Below are 18077 nucleotides of genomic sequence, written 5' to 3'. Positions count from 1 at the left end.
TTTGTACAACTATTTAAAGATAATAAAATTTTAAATCCTATTTTAACTGATCAATTATTATGTATACTACAATTAAAATACTTAAATTTAATTGTGTGCTGGCAGCTAAAGCCTGTGATCCTAGCTACTTAGGAGGTTGAAATCTGAAGATCATGGTTTGAAGCCAGCCCAGTCAGTAAAGTCCAGAAGACTCTTATCTCTAGCTAAACACAAAAAGTCAGAATTGGAAGTATGGCTCATGTGGTAGAGAGCCAGCCTTGTGCAAAAGAAGCTTAGGGTCAGCATCCAGGCCCTGAGTTCAAGCCCTGGGGCCAGCACACACACACACACACACACACACACACACACACACACACACACACACACACACACACACACACACACACACACACACGTGCACATACACATGCACACACGCACAAAGAGGGAGTGAATTAAGAAATGAACTAAAGAATAGTGATGAATCTTTAGAGGAATCCTCATATTGTAGCAAATCATTTACAGTAGAGGCTTTTATTACACATAACAGCAATAAAATAATACCACTGTTGTCAGTACCTAAGTTTTCAAAATATTTTCTATAACTATGCTTTTGAATTTGTTAGAAAATATCTGCTGTGACATTTCGGCCAGTTTTACAGCTATCTTAGAATAATATTTGGTATATTACAGGCATCTAAGAAATAGTTGAATGACTGCATGAGGGAGTGGGTAATGAATGACTCCCATGTCTACCACTCATTTCTATGTGTTCTTCAGCAAGTCTATTAATTGAATATCTGAATTAAGTACACTATGATATTCCTTTTGCTCATTGTTTTTGTGCCACCTGCATTATAACCAATCTTTGTGGGTATAAGAAGATGAACACAAACAGCAGAGGGCAGCAGAACACTTTGGATTTTATATTTTTAGAACAAACTATACTTCAAATCCTGAGAAATTTCATCTATTCCAATCTTTAAACAGCTTTTAAAAATCTATCTAGCAGCTTAGATGGTTCTGTCAGTGACTTTGTTATTGACAGTCACAGGGGCTTATTTTGCAGTCTTCAAATCAGATCTGACTGACAGGTAAATTGAAGGCACCGAAAGAATATTGCAGTTTGAGTCAAAAAGAATAATATATTCACGGATATTCTTATAAATGAAAATTAAAGCTCACATCAAATAATGTCTTGGGCTTTTAGTCTACAGGTCCCTTTTCTACAATTCTCTTTGTCTTTCAGTTTACTTTGGCTGGTATTTCAATTCAAGCTGTGCTTCACAGAAGGGTGGTTGTAGAATTAATGGATATACAATTGACCTCATATAATTAACTTGTCTCCTGGTTCAAGCTAAATGACACAATTACTCAGTATAACCATGAGTATTCCTAAAGAGATAATATGCCTCGTACGGTGCACATTTTGGATTTTTTTCCACTTACATGTCCGAAAATTTAAAAAAAAAAAAAAAGAACAAAAAAAGATGTTGCTTTAAGAACCAAGGGGACCAAGATAGGGGGAAATAATCCAAAGGTTAAAAAAAAAAGACTGTAAATACATCTGCCCAATTCCTAAGGCAATAGCCCTGTCAAGAACTATTATTTATTCATGTTTGAGTTAGAAGTTTCCACTGTGCTCTGTGAAATGCTTAATTTGTTGAAAACTGATAAGATAAACCTTCAGCCAATTTACCTTAAAATATAACAAATGCTTCTCAATTTTTATGTAATGTGGCAAACACATACGGCTTCTGCATGAGAAGGGAATACGGTAGAAAGGTTCATGAAACTTTAATAGTGCTTTGAAAGTAATGAATATATTTACCTGCTGCAAAGAGCATAACAGCAACAGGTCTGTAGAAGCGCCTTCGAGATCCCACGCAGATGGAAATCAAACCCACCAGGAATGCAATGAGAATGATGGCAGCACCACCCAGGAGCAAAGCCAGAGTAGCAATCTGCCAGTCTGGAAAGACAAAAAGAAAGGCGTTGCTTTTAAGTGGTAAGTCCTCAAAGAATCAACAAAATTGTGCTCAGCAGCCTTCACCTTGCTATAGCTTTATAGATGTGATTTTACTGCATGCTAAGCATCCTTTGGGGTATGAAATGTTTTGCAGCAAAAATTAATATTAATATCCTTATTCAGAAATGTCTTCAATGCTAAGCTCAGCAGAGTGCTTTTAGACCAAGGCTTTGCTGTATTTTCTTTCCAAGGACGCTCTTAAACATTCATGTTAAATTGAGTGTCCCTTTCATGACCTATTTTCAATATTATTAAGATTTAAATTGTATTAAAGTACAAAGTTCACAAATCTTAAGTATAGAATATAAAGATGAGGCTTAATTTTATGTTTGCGCACGCGTGCGCGCGCGCGCGCACACACACACACACACACACACACACTCACACAAACTTACAGAGGAGCCTCCATCAAGATTAAGATCTCCAATACTCCCATTACTCAGCAAGTTCCATTGTCATTCCTGAGTCACTAACCAACCTTCAACCCAGGCTTCTACTGATAGTATTGACCACTATGGATTAGTGTAGTTTAGTGTGCTCTTAAATGCTGTGAATCCTTGTGTGTCTGCATTTAAATATCTGAAATCACCTGTGCCTTTATGTTTATGGCAGTAGTATATTGCTTTTTCTTCTTGGAACACCTTTCTTCTACTCATAAAAATTCCCAACCAGGCTCCGGTGCCTCATGCCTGTAATCCTAGCTTCTCAGAAGGCTGAGAACTGAGGACCACGGTTCAAAGCCAGCCCGGCAGGAAATTCCGGGATACTCTTTTTTTTTTTTTTACTTTTTTAAAAAAAATTTTATTATGAAAATACCGTACAGAAGAGTTACAATTACATGGGCAAGATAAAGAGTACATTACTTATCAAGCATTGTTGCTTCCTCCTTTGTTTCCCCTTCCTATCCTTTCCCATATCTCCCCACCCCCCATTGCAACAATGAGATGTACAAGTCCTTATGTCAAAAAACAAACTTTACAGCTTTGGCTGAGATACTCTTATCTCCAATTAACCACCAGAAAACTGGAAGTGGCGCTGTTGCTCAAGTGGTAGAGCGCTTGCTTTGAGCTGAAGAGCTGAGGGACAGCAAGCAGGCCCAGAATTCAAGTCCCACGACCAAACATAAATAAATAAATAAATACTCTCATTTTTTTTGCCTGTTTTTTTTTTCCATTAAAACATGTCAATTGGGTGTTCTCTTCGGCAGCACATACACTAAAAAAATTGGAACGATACAGAGAAGATTAGCATGGCCACTGCGCAAGGATGACAGGCGTGAAGCGTTCCATATTTTTAACAAAGGAGGAAGCTGCAATGCTTCATAAGAAATGTACTCATTATCTTGCCCATGTAATTGTAACCCCTCTGTTCAGTATGTTCACAAAAAATAAAAATAAAAAAAATGTAAAAAAAAAAACATGTCAATTGGCAATGGGAGGACTTGTTTTTCTCTCCTTTCTTTTTATTTCATTCTTATTTCAGGGATGGTTTCTGAAATTTAGTATTCCCAGGGAGCCAGAGTAGGCTCTAAATGGCTGCTTCACCCTCTTCTTCATTCATACAAGATATAGTACATCTATTTTGTCCACTTATTATGTGCAAGTCTCTGTACATAGTTATATCAAAGTCTCACACATACTTAGTGAAGAGCAAATCTCACTGAATACAGTTGTCATTTCTTATATAATAAGGATGGTATGGCAGAAAGCTGTCTTGTTTTCCATTCATAAGAAGGGTAGAATAATCTCCTAGTAGAAAGAACTACACAGGTTAAGAAGTATCACATAAAATGATAATAATCATGGCTGTTTAGAAGTCCTAGGCTGTTCTTTCTGCCCCTCAGTTTAATGTATATACACGAAATGTAAGTCAATTTCAATCTATTATTAAACTATGATGCATTCCACTCAAAGTCCAGAACTCAAGATACTTTGACGCTTTTCTCTGAAATTATCCCTCCAGAAAGCTTCTAAAGTACCTTTTTGCTGCCATAGAATAAAGGATGAGCAAAGGAACTTACGTTATTTTTTTAAAAATTTACACGACACTTGTATATTGTTGTTTCTACCATCTTTTTTAACTTCTCTAAAAAAGTCTGGATATTTCACTGGCACTCAATTAGAATTTGCACAGCAATCAGGAAACAAATAAACAAAAGCAAAATAGAACAAATTCACACTTTTTAAAATAAAAAGATGAATCATAAGAAAGTTGAGAGCATTTTTATGCCATCTATTTGTAACAAAGCCATGTAACTTCAAACAAAATATATCTGGCTTTCAACTAGAAGTTAAAAGGAGAGCTGCACTATAGCTATTCTTTCTTTCTTTTTTATTCCCTAACAGCATGTGGCTTTGAATTAAAAAAAAATTGAAAGAATAATTCTTACACTTGGAAGTCTCTAATAATTTTCTCTGGAAAAGTTTATACATAGCACATTACTTAATACAATAGAAATCCTTCTGGAAACTTATGTGTATTGAAATTTGTGAGTAAAAAGTCAAAGTTTAATTATATTAAAGAATAAAATCCATCCGTGGCATCCATCCATTAGTGAAATACCTACAGTTTAGTTAGGAGAGCCTATACTGGATATTTCCTATTTGGACTGTTAGTTTTACAAAATGATTCTTCTTTTTTAACAACTTTCCCTAAATTATTTTACATATGCAAGAATATTTAAAGTACTGGCTGTGTTTTAATAAAGATACAAACATCTACTCATTTAAAAATATCAATAAAAATTTAAAATAGTTTGCTTCTCCCTAATAAGTAATTCCATGTAACTCAATATATATAAATGCTACACATTTCACTATTTTTACTTCCAACCCAAAACCAAACAAGAATTTGGTAATTTTCTCTATCTTTAATATCCTCAGGAAGTAGTTAAACCACATACCAGTTTGCATTTTGTAAAGATAGACCAAGAAAAAAATCAGTAAGGTAAGAAATACTTTCAGCTGTATGGATCATGATCCTTGTTATACCTACTTAACTCTCTGTCTTGGGGTGTGAAAGTAGCTACAGATAATATATAAATGAACAACCCTGAGATGTGTGTGTCCCATTAAAACTATAAACAAAAACGGGTGGTGGACTGATTTTGAACCCTGTTGCTGGGCTGCTGTTTGGTGATTCCTGGTCTATACCATATATTTCATTTTCAAAAGTTAAACTATTTGTTTTCAAGGTAAAGGCCTCCCAATAAAACCATAATTTAGTTCATTTGATAAATAAGTTATAGAACATAAAGTATTGTATATCCAAAATTGCAACAGAAAACAGCACAAAGTCCTAATCTCATAAGTTGACTTTCTTTAAAATAGTAGTATTTCATATGGAAAACTAAAAAACTGAATGTTAGTAGAAATTAGTCATTATTAAAATAAGTTTAGTAACTTAAAATTAAGTTATTAAACATGATTGGAACCTAATTAGGAAAGAATCATCTTATAGCCCAGGAAATACATTGAAAAGTAGGTGAACACAGGCAGTTCTTGCTGTCTGTATTTATTTTTAGTATTAAGATCATGGCTAATGATAGTCACTCCAAATACAAAATTCACAAAGTCAGTTACCAACAATATCGGTACCCTTCCCTTTGATCTATAATCAGAGCTATAGCTACTCAAATAGAAAAGCCATTTTATTTTCCCATGGTATTCTAGAATTGGGCCATGACTGGTGATGTCCTGGCCAGAAGCCAGAGCTTACACTGCAATACTGAGTTTACATCCCTGGGAGACAGTACCAACTTTTAGAATAACTATCATACTCACTTGGAAAGAATCACTCAGGCCAGTTGCCTAAGAACAAATCTTTGTTTTTAAGTTTAATTTTTATTAGAATAAAGTAATTTTACAAGTGAGTTTTATTGTGATGTTTACAACATGTGTATGATTAAATTCTCCTGGTCCATGACCCTCTTTCTTCTTACTATTTATGTGTAAGCTGGTACTAGAAATTGATGTCAAGGCATGGGCAATATCGCTTAGCTTTATTGCTCAAAATGTCACTCTATCACTTGAGCCATGCCTCCATTTCCTGCTTTTCACTGGTTAATTGGGATTTAAAAAAACCTCTTAGATTTATCTGCCCAGACTGGATTTGAACTATTATCCTCAGATCTCAGCCTCCTGAGTAGCTAAGATTATAGGTGTAAGCCAATTTTTTATCAGTCCTTCTTAACCATATTTTTAATAGTTTCCTTGTGCTATTTTCTTGTATAATATTCATTAGTTCCTTTCCCCCTCCCTCATACCCACTTGTTCCCCATTTCCAAAAAAAATCTTCTAATTATAATCAGACAAGACCAAAACTTCAAACTGCTGACAAATAGTCAATTAGGAAGCTTAAAAAAAATAGGTTAGCTATGACTGCAATAGTCAAAGAGACCCAAGGTACTTTTCAAGGTTCAGCTGAAGCGTTTTGGAGCTGAGAATGAGGCTTGTGGTATTGTTTATCAATAAACAACTAGAATCTATAGTGCAAATATTAGGGCCAGACTGAGAAGTGAACTAAAAACTTAGAGACTGGAGATAGATTAAATACTTACTATTTACTTCTCCCTTTATTGAACAAGACTAGGATTTAGGGAATACAAAAAAAGGGGAAAAAAAGTCTTTGTACAAATACTTAGTAATGGTCATGAAAATAGCAGTCTAGACTTCATATTTACACAGATAGTTAGCTATTTGCTTCTTAGCCAAACATCAAGAATGTACACATACAAAATGTATCATTAAATTCTACAGGCCTTAGGAGATTTTATAGTACTATTACAATAGGTGACCAGGAAACTTACTTCAACCCTAATAGATTTTCCTTTAAAATTTGGATGTTAATCAATCAATTTCTATATCAATCTTCATTCCTCAGATAACATCCTCATTGTTGTCAGATGAAGTGTTGAGTTCTCAGAGATTTATCACTCTGCATTCATCTAACATATTTCTGTAAATGATATACCAATACTTGTAGTGGAGCTATGAACATAAACCAGAATATCAGTAATCATGGTGCAGGTTTACAAACTGCAGAGTTCTGCACAAAACTGGCTATTGTTCAATGTTAGACCAGCTGATTAAAAATCTCAACTTGTTTTCTAATACTGCGAAAACAGGTGACAAACAGTTTTGAGACAATAATGTACATCTTTGGTCTATAAAACTGTTGAAGGCTTGGATGGCCAGCACATCATGTATAAGATGTGGTAATTAAACCTGCCATCCATATTACTATAGGTGTCACATTTCCTCCAGAGTATTTAGAGAAAACTGAGAAAAGTGACACACTGGGGATACTGTAACTGAACCTAGGAAAGTTGAAGCTGAGGTTCAAAGTAAGTGTTTCTCTATTAGTGCTTTTCCTAACAGGACAAAAGGAAAAACAAAAACACATAGTTATGTACTCACAGGAGTGTGTGTGCGTGCGTGTGTGTGTGTGTGTGTATGTGTCATATTTCCTCCATAGCAACATGAAAAAAAATCAGTCACTGTATCATAATATCTGGCTAGTATTAATATGCAACTCAGTCACTGTATTATTATATCTGGCTAGTATTAATATGCTAGTATTAATATTAATAGAGAAATGCAAGGGCTCTTTCAAGGTATTTTATTTGTTGGCATCAGTTTCTAATGTTTGTAAATGCTTTAGTATTCTGCAGAATTGTGCTGACTTAATTTAGCAGTATATGTTGAACTGGTCTGAAATTGCCAGTATATTATGAAAATTCTGCAGTCTACATTATTACTGCCCAATTGAAGAATTCTCTTTTCCTGAGGGAATTCATGTTCAAAGTCCACTTGTGATTTTCAAGAAAGGCAAAATCTTAATAAGGATATGACTTCTACACTTTTGAATTAAGGTCAGTGTATCTTTTACACACAGGTGCCTAAAGCTTCCCTTCTTCATCTATGTTATCTCACAAACCTTTGACTTATCAAATACTGGCTAATTTGCTTAACTCTGTAGCTATTGTTTGCATGATAAGACTAAATCTACTGTATATAAATCCTTGAGCACACAATTGCTACCTCTTGTATGAAATTAGGTGTAATTAAAAAGCAATGAAGGAACATTTTTAACTTTAAACAAGTTTCCCCCTGCTTAGATGGGTTGTCTATGGTTGTAACAGAAGAGTCTCATGTTTCTATAGTTCTCATTACAAATTAAAAGACAGATTTTTAAAAAGCTTTTATTATCACATTCAGATTTGTCAGAAAGGTTCTTAGACTGTCATCTTTGAGCACCCCTAAAAGGAAATTATGCTAATTAAAATGATATCCATAATTGCAATCAAATTAATTCACTTGACCACCTGACACAGTGATTTTACCTATCATCATCATGATACTACAATTTCTCAATAATTCACCCAAGTAAACTGGACCATTTTCTCTTATTTCCAGTAAACACCAGCTCTTCTAGATTCACCTGTAAGGACATATTTACAGCAAAATGTTTTAATTTAGAAATCTAACTCATTGTCACAATCCTCTCTTAGTGAAAACTGGAAAAAATCACTATAGTGTTTTAGGGGGAAACACTCAGTGACAGATTATTTTAAAACCTAAATACCCTGATTTATCTGTCTCTTCATTGAAGAGTATGTCTTTTTCACAACTGATCCTTTCTTTGGGTTGGAAATGATGACATTTAGTTCTTTTCATCAAATGGAAGTTAAGATTTTACTTCAAAAATTAATGCTTTGTGCTTCTGTGTTTGGATAGAAAGAATAAAATCTCATTTGAAAATGAATCAAAACAGTTTGTATAAATCAAAACAGTTTGTATAATAGAAAGTTAACAACAGACTGTATAGCCAACTTACCTCCTCAAATCTCAAATGTTAACCTTCTCTAACAGTCTGAATGTGACAAAGTAGAAACTGAAACCATTATGAGATAGTTTAAATTTAAAGATAGTTTAAATTTTAAATGAGATTCAGATCCAAATCTATCAGTGTTACACTGATTTTCCATGATCCCATAATGTAGATATAAACCAAAGAGATCTGAAGAATTTGGTTTCTAATTTAAATAATTTAAAGAAAACTTTTATTTTCAAACAAATGATATTAGAACCAGCAAACACTTTATATGTGTGAATAAATATTTTAAGCAAATAACCATTTATCTTTGATAAAAATGATAAACAATATGACACATCATGCATACTGGTACACAAAGTAAACTGGATTACTTGTAAAAAGCAGCTACTTTGGCTACTTGTGTTAGCCAAGTTGGCAACAACAGTTCTACTCTTTAGATGTATTCACAGACAAGGACTGCATCAGAAATAATGTTAACCTGGTTTTAAGTTACATAAAAGTAACCATTCAAGTATGTGATTCAGTAACTCTAGTGACCAAAGTGCATGTCAGTTTTGCCAAACTTAAGAAATTCTTGTCAGAAAGTGCCAGATGGGTTTTACCCCATAATTATTGAATGCATATGTTTGGAGTTGTGTCATATCAATGTTAGGATACTACAAATTGAGGAACATTTTAGCTGCTTCACAAAATTGTCTTTGAAAAGTCAATAGAAATGTAATTTATAATATAAATACCACAACATATGGTGTTTATTCCCTAAACAAAGCCATTGTATATAGTACTTAGCAACAAGTTTGCTATCAAGCATGTTTCAGTATTGAGCAAAGAAGAAAAGTATCACCTCTAGTGACTGCTGTCATGTATCATACTAGAAAGCTATAACTAGCATTTGTTAATATTACTTAATAGATGCTGGTGTTTTTCAATATTAACTTCATGGCAGTCCTGGGGCTTGAATTCAGAGCCTCTAGCTTGAGAGGCAGATAGTCCACCATTAAACCATACCTTCTTCATTCAACAATAACTTCTAATCATGGCATTTCTATAAAGTTGTGTTGGGTTAGGTATATAGAAAACTGGTTCTTTTCTAGTTTTTGAAAAAAAATCTAAGAAGTTTACAATTTATAAAACAACATTATTTGGAAAAGCTGGAAGAAAAAGACCCATTTTAGGAGTTAGAGTGGCTGACCTTTCTCTAGCCACTAAAAAGCTTTTGTGATGGGCTTCGTGAAGCTAACAATAATCAAAGAGTTGAAGGAAGGCAGCCAGATAGCCACCCACAGTCAGTAGTAAGACACCCTGATAATAAATATGGAAGGATAAAATAGGTAAGCTAATATTCCTGCCAGCACCTTCTTACACCCCACTACAGAAGTAAGCCTTTTAATGTCTCCTTTTCAGCACTTTGTACATTCCATTCATCGTACTCTCACTATCTAGCAAAGAACCCGGCACACTCACTGACTATACCAGGATCATGTCTACTTCTTGCTAGAAAAATCAGTGTTTCAATGAACTTACTTTACTGAGTCATAAGAAGACCAAAAAATGGAGAAGACATTTCTATCTCTTTTTATGTCCTTGTTGGTGCCATAGACTCCAGGTTTTCTTCTGAACACTATAGCAGTCTTTTAGTGAATATATGGTTTAGTGATCTTTAATATGACAGGATAAAATCTTTTCTTGGTCAAACTTTGACCAAAGTGATCACTCTATCTCTGTACAGACTGTGTGACTAATAGGTCACAACTACTGTTTCATTTGCATTTTGTAATATGAATAAACATACCTCTTAAACAGTATCAATTTTGTGATATTATCTGGAAATATAACTAAAACATTATAGAAAAATGTGAAAACCATCCTAGCAAAAATACTATGGTTAAAGGTAACCTCCCTAATGAGTATTTAATATTCCATCCTGACTCATTTTCCTTTCAGATGCAATAAATGTGATTTGTCTGAATTACCAAAAAAGAAAAAAGGTCTTTTCTACACTAATTGTGCTTTGACTCCACAACTCAATATGTGGCTATTACCAAAAGAAAACTTACCTTTTTAAAACAAAAAAGCATACAAAAATAACTCTGCCATTCCATTCCAATATCTCTCCAGCACAGTTGGCTCTTGACAGGAATATTAACGTTATTAGTATTCCTATACCAAGACAATCATCAAATGCATTCAAAACTTTTGTAAAAAGAATCAACTGTTATTCCTAAACATGAAGTAATATATTACAGACTGTACTCAATCAATTTGAGCCCTGGTTATCTGAAAAATATAAGCCAAAGATGATAGGAGACTGATATCTATCTATCTATCTATCATCTATCTATCTATCTATCTATCTATCTATCTATCTATCTATCTATCTATCTTAATCTATCTATCTATCTATCCATCCATCCATCCAAAACCAATAACTATATTTTTGGAAAGATTAGGTTGTTTGTTCCAACACAAATCCAAACTAATGCCATATAAGAGACCAATGGTTATACATATGTTTTGACTGAGGACAGCTTTTGTCTTAATCAGGCATTATTTACATAATAGATTAAAAAAAATTAAGCATGGGTACAGTGCTAGTGGCTCAAGCTGTAATCCTAGCTACTCACCAGGCTGAGATTTGAGGATGGTTATTGAAGGCCAGGCTGGACAGAAAAGTTCACGGGAATCTAATCTCTAATTAACCCCCCCAAAAGCCATAAGTGGAGTACTCCAGCCCTGTGTTCAAGCCCCCAGCATCAGAAAATAAAATAAAATGTAACTACAGAAGCTATGTAGTTGTCTTTGTTCTGCAGAGGCAATAAAGAACAAAGATCTGCAACTAGACCAGAGTCAGAGGGTATGCTCCATTGAGAAGTAGAGTCTTATCTCCTCCCCTTGAATCTGAGCTAGACACATGACTCCTTCATAACCAATAGAAATGCAGTGCTACAGATGTGTGACTTTTCAGGCTAGTTGGCTGAAAGGCTGATTTCTTTATGTGGGAAATCACTCATCTTACAATTAGACTTTCCTATCCTGACATCACCATGTTAGAAAGACCACTAGTAGGTGCTCCACTAGAGTTCCAGCTAATACCAGCATCTCAATGATTCTCATTTCTAAAGCTCTTACTAAAGCCATTAGGAAAACAATCCTATATTTTCAATGTTCCAGTCCCAGCCACTGAAGTTATAGTTATCCTTAGCTATGATCCTAGATATTCTGGGTTAGAGGGATGCTATCTTCATTATCCCCTATATGAATTCCTGACCTATACAATTCAAGAACATAAAAAATGTTTTTTTTATATAATCAATTTTGGGTGTGGTTCCAGAATCAATAATTCAAACACTCTAGGTAAAAATATGTATCTAATGCTGATTGTAACCTTAGTATACTTAGCAAGAGCTCTGAATAATTCATAGAAATTACACTATCATGTAAGTTTATTGAGACATTGGGAGTCAAATAACTGACATATCTGGAGTATAACACCATTAAATTAGATAAATTTTGTTATCATGACCTACTAAACATTTTATTAAATGCGAGGTGATGCATATCAATACTCACTTAATTTAAAACAAACAGTACTACATTATACATGAAAAGAAATACAAATAAATCTTACTACTTAAGGGGGAAAGTCCTTGCACTGAAAAAAATTACATAGGAATTTCTTAAATATATAATATGAAAAAAATGTAACACATACTTAATCTTTGTGACATACCATATGAAGAGATTAAATAAGTTATATGAACCAACATGATTGGTTAATGTACAATTTCAGTTCGATTAGACTAGAACCCAGAGTCTCATGAATTCTATACTACTATGCCCTATCACAGGACTATGAGATAATTTAGCATAGTATGTAGAGAAATTTGCTTTAGTACTTAATGTGTTCAGAGATTTAGTTCAAAACATCTACAACCATTTACATTAACATATCCTAGTAGAGCTAGCTGTCCTACTATTAAACAGAAACAAAGGAAATTCCTTAAATGTATTCGTGACAACAGGCTCAATCTACTGCTTCAGATATGCTTTTGTTTTTGTTTTGTTTTGTTTTGAAATTCCAGGCTTTGTCTTAGAGGCCAGGCTTTTCACACACCTATCAAATCTCTAGGCTGCCAAAGCTTGATCTGAGTGGCTACCTAGGGATTACAATACTATGAATGTGAGCTAAAGAAAAATTCTATTTGCCTGCGAATTAACGTATTCTTTATAAAAGGAACTTGAAATTCTAGAAGATATTAAAAGAAAATCATCATAAAGCTCTTGGTTGAAATTACACAATGTTTTCTCTGATTTATTAGTGAGGAAGCTTGGGGTCTAACTAGTAGTTATTTTTTCACTTTCCAGTGGTGTACAGATTAAATGCAATTCCATTGGTCCTACTGATAGTTCTTTTAGAGGAAGCTCAGGGGGCATAACTATAATGATTTCCAGGCTTGCTGAGCTATTTATAAACATACATCATTATCAACTCATTTTTCAGGCAGTAAACTGAACCTTACATGAAGCAAATCACATTGTGAGGTTGCTCAATGAAATTTCATTTCCAAATTAAGGTACAGATAAAAAAATATGCACAATGATATGTATTTGAACTCAAAACCACTGTGTCTCAGATTTTCTAAGAATTGCAGGTGTTCAGGCAATTCTGTTCATCTTAGGCTATCATCTAAGATAGGTTTTCTTTGATAAATTCATTTCAAGTTGGATTTTTCCACTAAAGTAAAAAAAAAATGAGCTACATGTAAGCATTCTTAAAAGGGCTTCCTGTCAAATGGAAATAATAATATTCACCTGTTATTAGCATAAGTCACACTGCCATTTCAAAAGTACCAGTGACTCATGTTACAAATGAAGCTATTTTTAGGACAGTGCATGAATGCTGTTAATAATATTCCTTGAAAAACACAATTTGATCAAGTATTTTGTGGATACAAAAATGGAAAGATGTGCGTATTGTTCTCAAATTACTATAAATGAGAAGTACTTTTGTGGGCATCTTTGTGTCAGATATCCTTATAGACATCTTATAGATATCTGTTGTATATTTATACACTTTAAACAACAAATGTAAAATCATTTTGTATACACTTGAACCGTCATGTTAGCACTCTGAATTCTCTTGTAATTGCTGTGGCTGTGAAACCCTAACAAGTATATTCCAGAAAAAAGTTGTGAAAACTAAACATGAGTAGGCAGAATTCTACAACATTACAATTCCTTTGATTAAGATGGAAGATTCACTGTTAAAAAAAAACTGTTCAAAACTGTACTGGGGAAAACCATCCTTACAAAGGAATTCTGTGGCTGGCAGTCATGTGAAATACTGTATATTCTAAACTTCTTAAGAAGTGCGCACACGCGCGCGCACACACACACACACACACACACACACACACACACACACACACACACATCCTTTTTTAACCACTGTCAATTAGTCATTTTCTCATTTGTCTTTTTGGAAAACTTAAGATGAGTGTCTGCCTGACCCTCACACAATGAGACTCCAGAGAAAAGCATTCCAGCTGACTGACAACCCGATTACTGGTTCATACTAGAAGTGCTGATGCAACCCTCAATACACAGGACACAAGAGGCATGGTGCTGCTTTTGCTTAAAACAAAAAAACGGGTTATAAACAGCCAACGATGCATATTTGGTACCAAAATTAAAATGCTAGTTTAAAAATAATGGCTAAGGGGAAAGTTTCTGTAGAAACTGGGCCTAAGTAGGTCATACTATAGTCAGAAGAAACACTCCAGAAATTTTCCTTCTGTGAACACAAGCTTGCTTCTTTGTGGCAGTTTTCATTCTAATTAAGACAAAGGTTTTTAATTAAGCCCTAAGATCCTTTACTGAAGGACCTTCAGTAAAGTTGTCCTTGGTGATTTCTCCCAAGGTAATTGATTTCAAGAGACAATGAAGTGGATCTCTTAAGGAAAGACATTTCTCTCTACCTTCTGCTCCAGCACACAGCAAACAGACTGAAAAACGCTGTCTGCCCTTTGGACCAAGCAAGAAAAGCACTACTGTTTTCAATTCAAGCATCTCCCTTTCATCTCAAAAGAAGGTTCAAGTCCACATAACATTTTAAGAAAGCACATTTTGTAAGTGGAGACCTAGCAATTTTTATTTTACTCCCTCCCCCTACTTGCTGTTTGCCACCAGTGAAAAACAACTTAACTGTTACTATAGAAAGTCAAGAACTTGTTCCAGATAGTGTCAAACCAAACCATCTCTATTTCTTACCCGTTTGCTTACAAACACTATCTTTTCTAGGCTGAAAATTTATTTTTTAACGTAAAGTAAGACTAACATTGGTTTTCAAGAACCCAAATGCTAGTTATGAATACAGGAAAGGTTGAAGGAAAAACCTTTTTATAAAGGGGAGGGGGTAGAATCAGAAACTGCCTGACTTTGATTTTTATATAGTACTATTACTGCTGTATTTGCATTAAGCTTGTTTCCCCTGCCCCGCGCCGCCCCCCCCTCCCTCCCCCCCCCCCCCCCCCCCGCCAAAGGAAGGAAAAGCTGAAATAAATGGGTATGGAGGCAATTAAGAAAAGATTAGCAAACACTGCATACAGCTCAAACAAACTTGAGCTGGCTACCTTCCATTCCCGTCCAAAAGAAAGGATAACGGCCTGAAAAGCAAATGGAAGTTGAAGCTGGTTGCTCTAACCTATCTGAAAAGTCTTTATGCAATCAGAGGGCTATTATTTCAGGAGACAGAGAGAAAGGGGCAAACGATTCACGTTGCTACGGAGACCCGCTGAAGCTGGCATTCCTACATAAATTTCCATTTCTATTGAAGACGGGAAAGAAAAGATATTTTCTCCAAAGTTTGTTTGGATCCCCTGGTTACTGAAGAAAGACATTTTACCGATTTATTTTATCTTTAGTTGCAAACAACCAACCCTAAAAGAAAGAAAAGACCTAAATGTTGACCTCCTGCTGCCAACCAGTCCTCTCCATAGTGAATTAATCAACAAAGAGGAAACCCTTCAATGGGAATCTGAGGTAATAGCTAAGAAAAAGCCTTTTGTAAACACAAAATTAAATTTATGGAAGGAACTTAACCAAGTGAACTAAGCTCTAACAAAAAATGAAAGACAAAGGAAAACCAGATTTTTGTGGCTTCTTGTGCTATTTCAACTTTATTGAAACTTGAAACGCTCACTGTAAAGCTTTAAAAATAGTCTTAGAGAAGATATGAAACTGTCAGGAAGGAATTTGATGAGTTTCTCAGATGAGAAAAGAGAAGAAGAGGAGAGGAGAGAAGAGAGGAGAAAATAATCATGGGCAAGTCCTTCCCTTTATCTCCCTTTGTGCAGACACCAGCAGCTGAAGAATCAACATTAAAAGTGGAACAGTTTATAACAAGAAATTAGAAGTTGGCAGAATTCGGCTAAGGGAATAATTGGAGCGATAGGGAAGGCAGATGGACGGTCGTCGGGAAAAGAATAAAGCCAAAAAATCCTCAAGGGGCTGGTGATCCCAGGGGCTACCTGGTACTCCATCCCCCATCCCATCCATTTGCAGCTTTCAGTGCTGGCTGATTAAAGCACAACTTTCCAGACAACTGTGAGTAGCTAGCTCATAGGGCGGAGATAAAAGCAATTGGAGGCAGAGGAGTTCTTACTGTGGGAGAGAAAGAAAGGCAACTCAGAACCAAGGATGGTGTCACGGAGGCGGGGGGGCGGGGGGGGGGAAGGGACAGGAGGAAGGAAAGCGTTCTCTCTCCCAGTTCTCCATATCACCACCACCCCCTCCCCCCCAAAAATTAAGGAAATAAAATCCTAATCCTAATGGAAATTCGTTGGGGAAAACCCAGATACGGTGGAGTAAAGCGGGCAGAAACGTGGGCCCTGAGAGGTAACCGCAGGCAAATTCCTCTTTGAAAGGGCAGCGGAGACCCCACACATCTGCGTGGAGTTGGGGCGGTTCTGCCCGTTTCTTCTTTCCACGGGGGAGTGGAAGGCGTTGCATTATTTTACTCAGCCACATGGTTCTCGCTTCAATTTCCCCAAATAGCCTACGCGTTACTCCAGAGCGGGAGGAATGGCCCGGGGGACCGGGCGAGGGCAGGGGCTGTGGCTTTGGGATCCGAAACCGGGAAGGCAGGGCAGGGGGGCCGGAGGGGCGCACGCGATGGCGAGGCTGCAGCCCCAGGGGCCGCAGTGGCCGCGGGGAGGAGGGGCCGCCCGGGCGCGGAGGGGCGCGGGGCAGCCCGCGCGGGAGGAGTGAAGGTCCCGGCGGAGGAGTGCCGGGCAGCCGGGGCGGGAGTAGGCGCCGTCCGGGCGGAGGGGCGCGAGGCAGCCCGGGCGGGAGGAGGCGCCGTCCGGGCGCAGGGGCGCGGGGCAGCCCGGGCGGGAGGAGGCGCCGCCCGGGCGGAGGGGCGCGGGGCAGCCCGGGCGGGAGGAGGGGTCGCGGCGCACGAGGCCCTCACCGCTGCTGAGCGTGGACTCGCAATGCCAGATGTCCAGGCTGGCGGGCTTCCGGCAGGACTCCCACAAGGACAGGTAGTACTGGTGGTCGGCCGTGACCCAGGCCGGGCTCAGCACGGCTCCCAGGTCCAGACACAGCGCCAGGAAGATGCACACCAGCCCGACCAGCTTCAGCGGGGTCAGCACCGACACGCGCACCTCCTCCATGCCGCTGCCCGCCGAGGCCATGCCGGGGCGCCTCTGCCGCCCGCCCCAACCCAGGCGAGGACCCCAGGCGAGGTCGCCAGGCGGGACCGGAGAGCCCGGAGCCCGACCTCTCCACCAGCCGAACCGCTAAGCGCGGGACTGGTGTCCGATCTAGGGATCAGAGCCTCCTGCCGAGCCGCCAAGGTGAGTCGGCCAGAGAGACTACTGGCCCGAGGGGGGTCGCGGGCGGCAGCAGCGACACTGATCCTACCCAGGACCTTCGCAGCGCGCTCTGCCCGCGCCAGCACTTGCTCCGCCTGGGCACTGCCCGGCTGGCTCCGCCCAGGGCCCGCCCCAGGCTGCAAGAGGCGGCGCCTAGGCAGAGGGGCGGGGGATCGGCACCTCGGCGGCGTCCCGACTGGGTTCTGGGCGCCTGGACTCCCGCCCCCTCCGACCTTTCCCCGCGTGATCGCAACCCAGCCCGTGGCCCACGCTTGACCAAGCTTGTCTGAGGTCGCTCATTGTCCTGCTTGCCCAGTCGCATGAGTTTCCTTTTCTGAGGGAGTAAGGGTGGGTCG

At 37.8% G+C, this 18077-nt stretch overlaps 1 protein-coding gene and 1 non-coding gene across 2 annotated transcripts in view; one reads left to right on the top strand and one right to left on the bottom strand.

Annotated features, from left to right (window-relative positions):
• The window catches only part of Tmem47 (transmembrane protein 47), a 31957-nt gene extending 14182 nt beyond the window's left edge, over window positions 1-17775 (bottom strand). The window contains exons 1-2 of the mRNA XM_070040659.1: window positions 17316-17775; window positions 1811-1951 (exon numbers count right to left, since the gene is read on the bottom strand). Of these exons, the coding sequence (XP_069896760.1) occupies window positions 1811-1951; window positions 17316-17541 (367 nt within the window). The 5' untranslated portion in view covers window positions 17542-17775. The remainder of the gene's footprint in view (window positions 1-1810; window positions 1952-17315) is intronic.
• Window positions 3202-3303, top strand: LOC138840513 (U6 spliceosomal RNA). The gene has a single exon (XR_011376091.1). It is a non-coding gene; the product is annotated as a U6 spliceosomal RNA (small nuclear RNA).
• Window positions 17776-18077: the final 302 nt, after the last annotated feature.

This window comes from Dipodomys merriami, unplaced genomic scaffold (assembly GCF_024711535.1).
Source record: "Dipodomys merriami isolate MVZ:Mamm:240054 unplaced genomic scaffold, mDipMer1.0.p SCAF_3, whole genome shotgun sequence".
Classification (NCBI taxonomy): domain Eukaryota; kingdom Metazoa; phylum Chordata; class Mammalia; order Rodentia; family Heteromyidae; genus Dipodomys; species Dipodomys merriami.
This window is presented reverse-complemented; position numbering and strand designations above follow the sequence as displayed.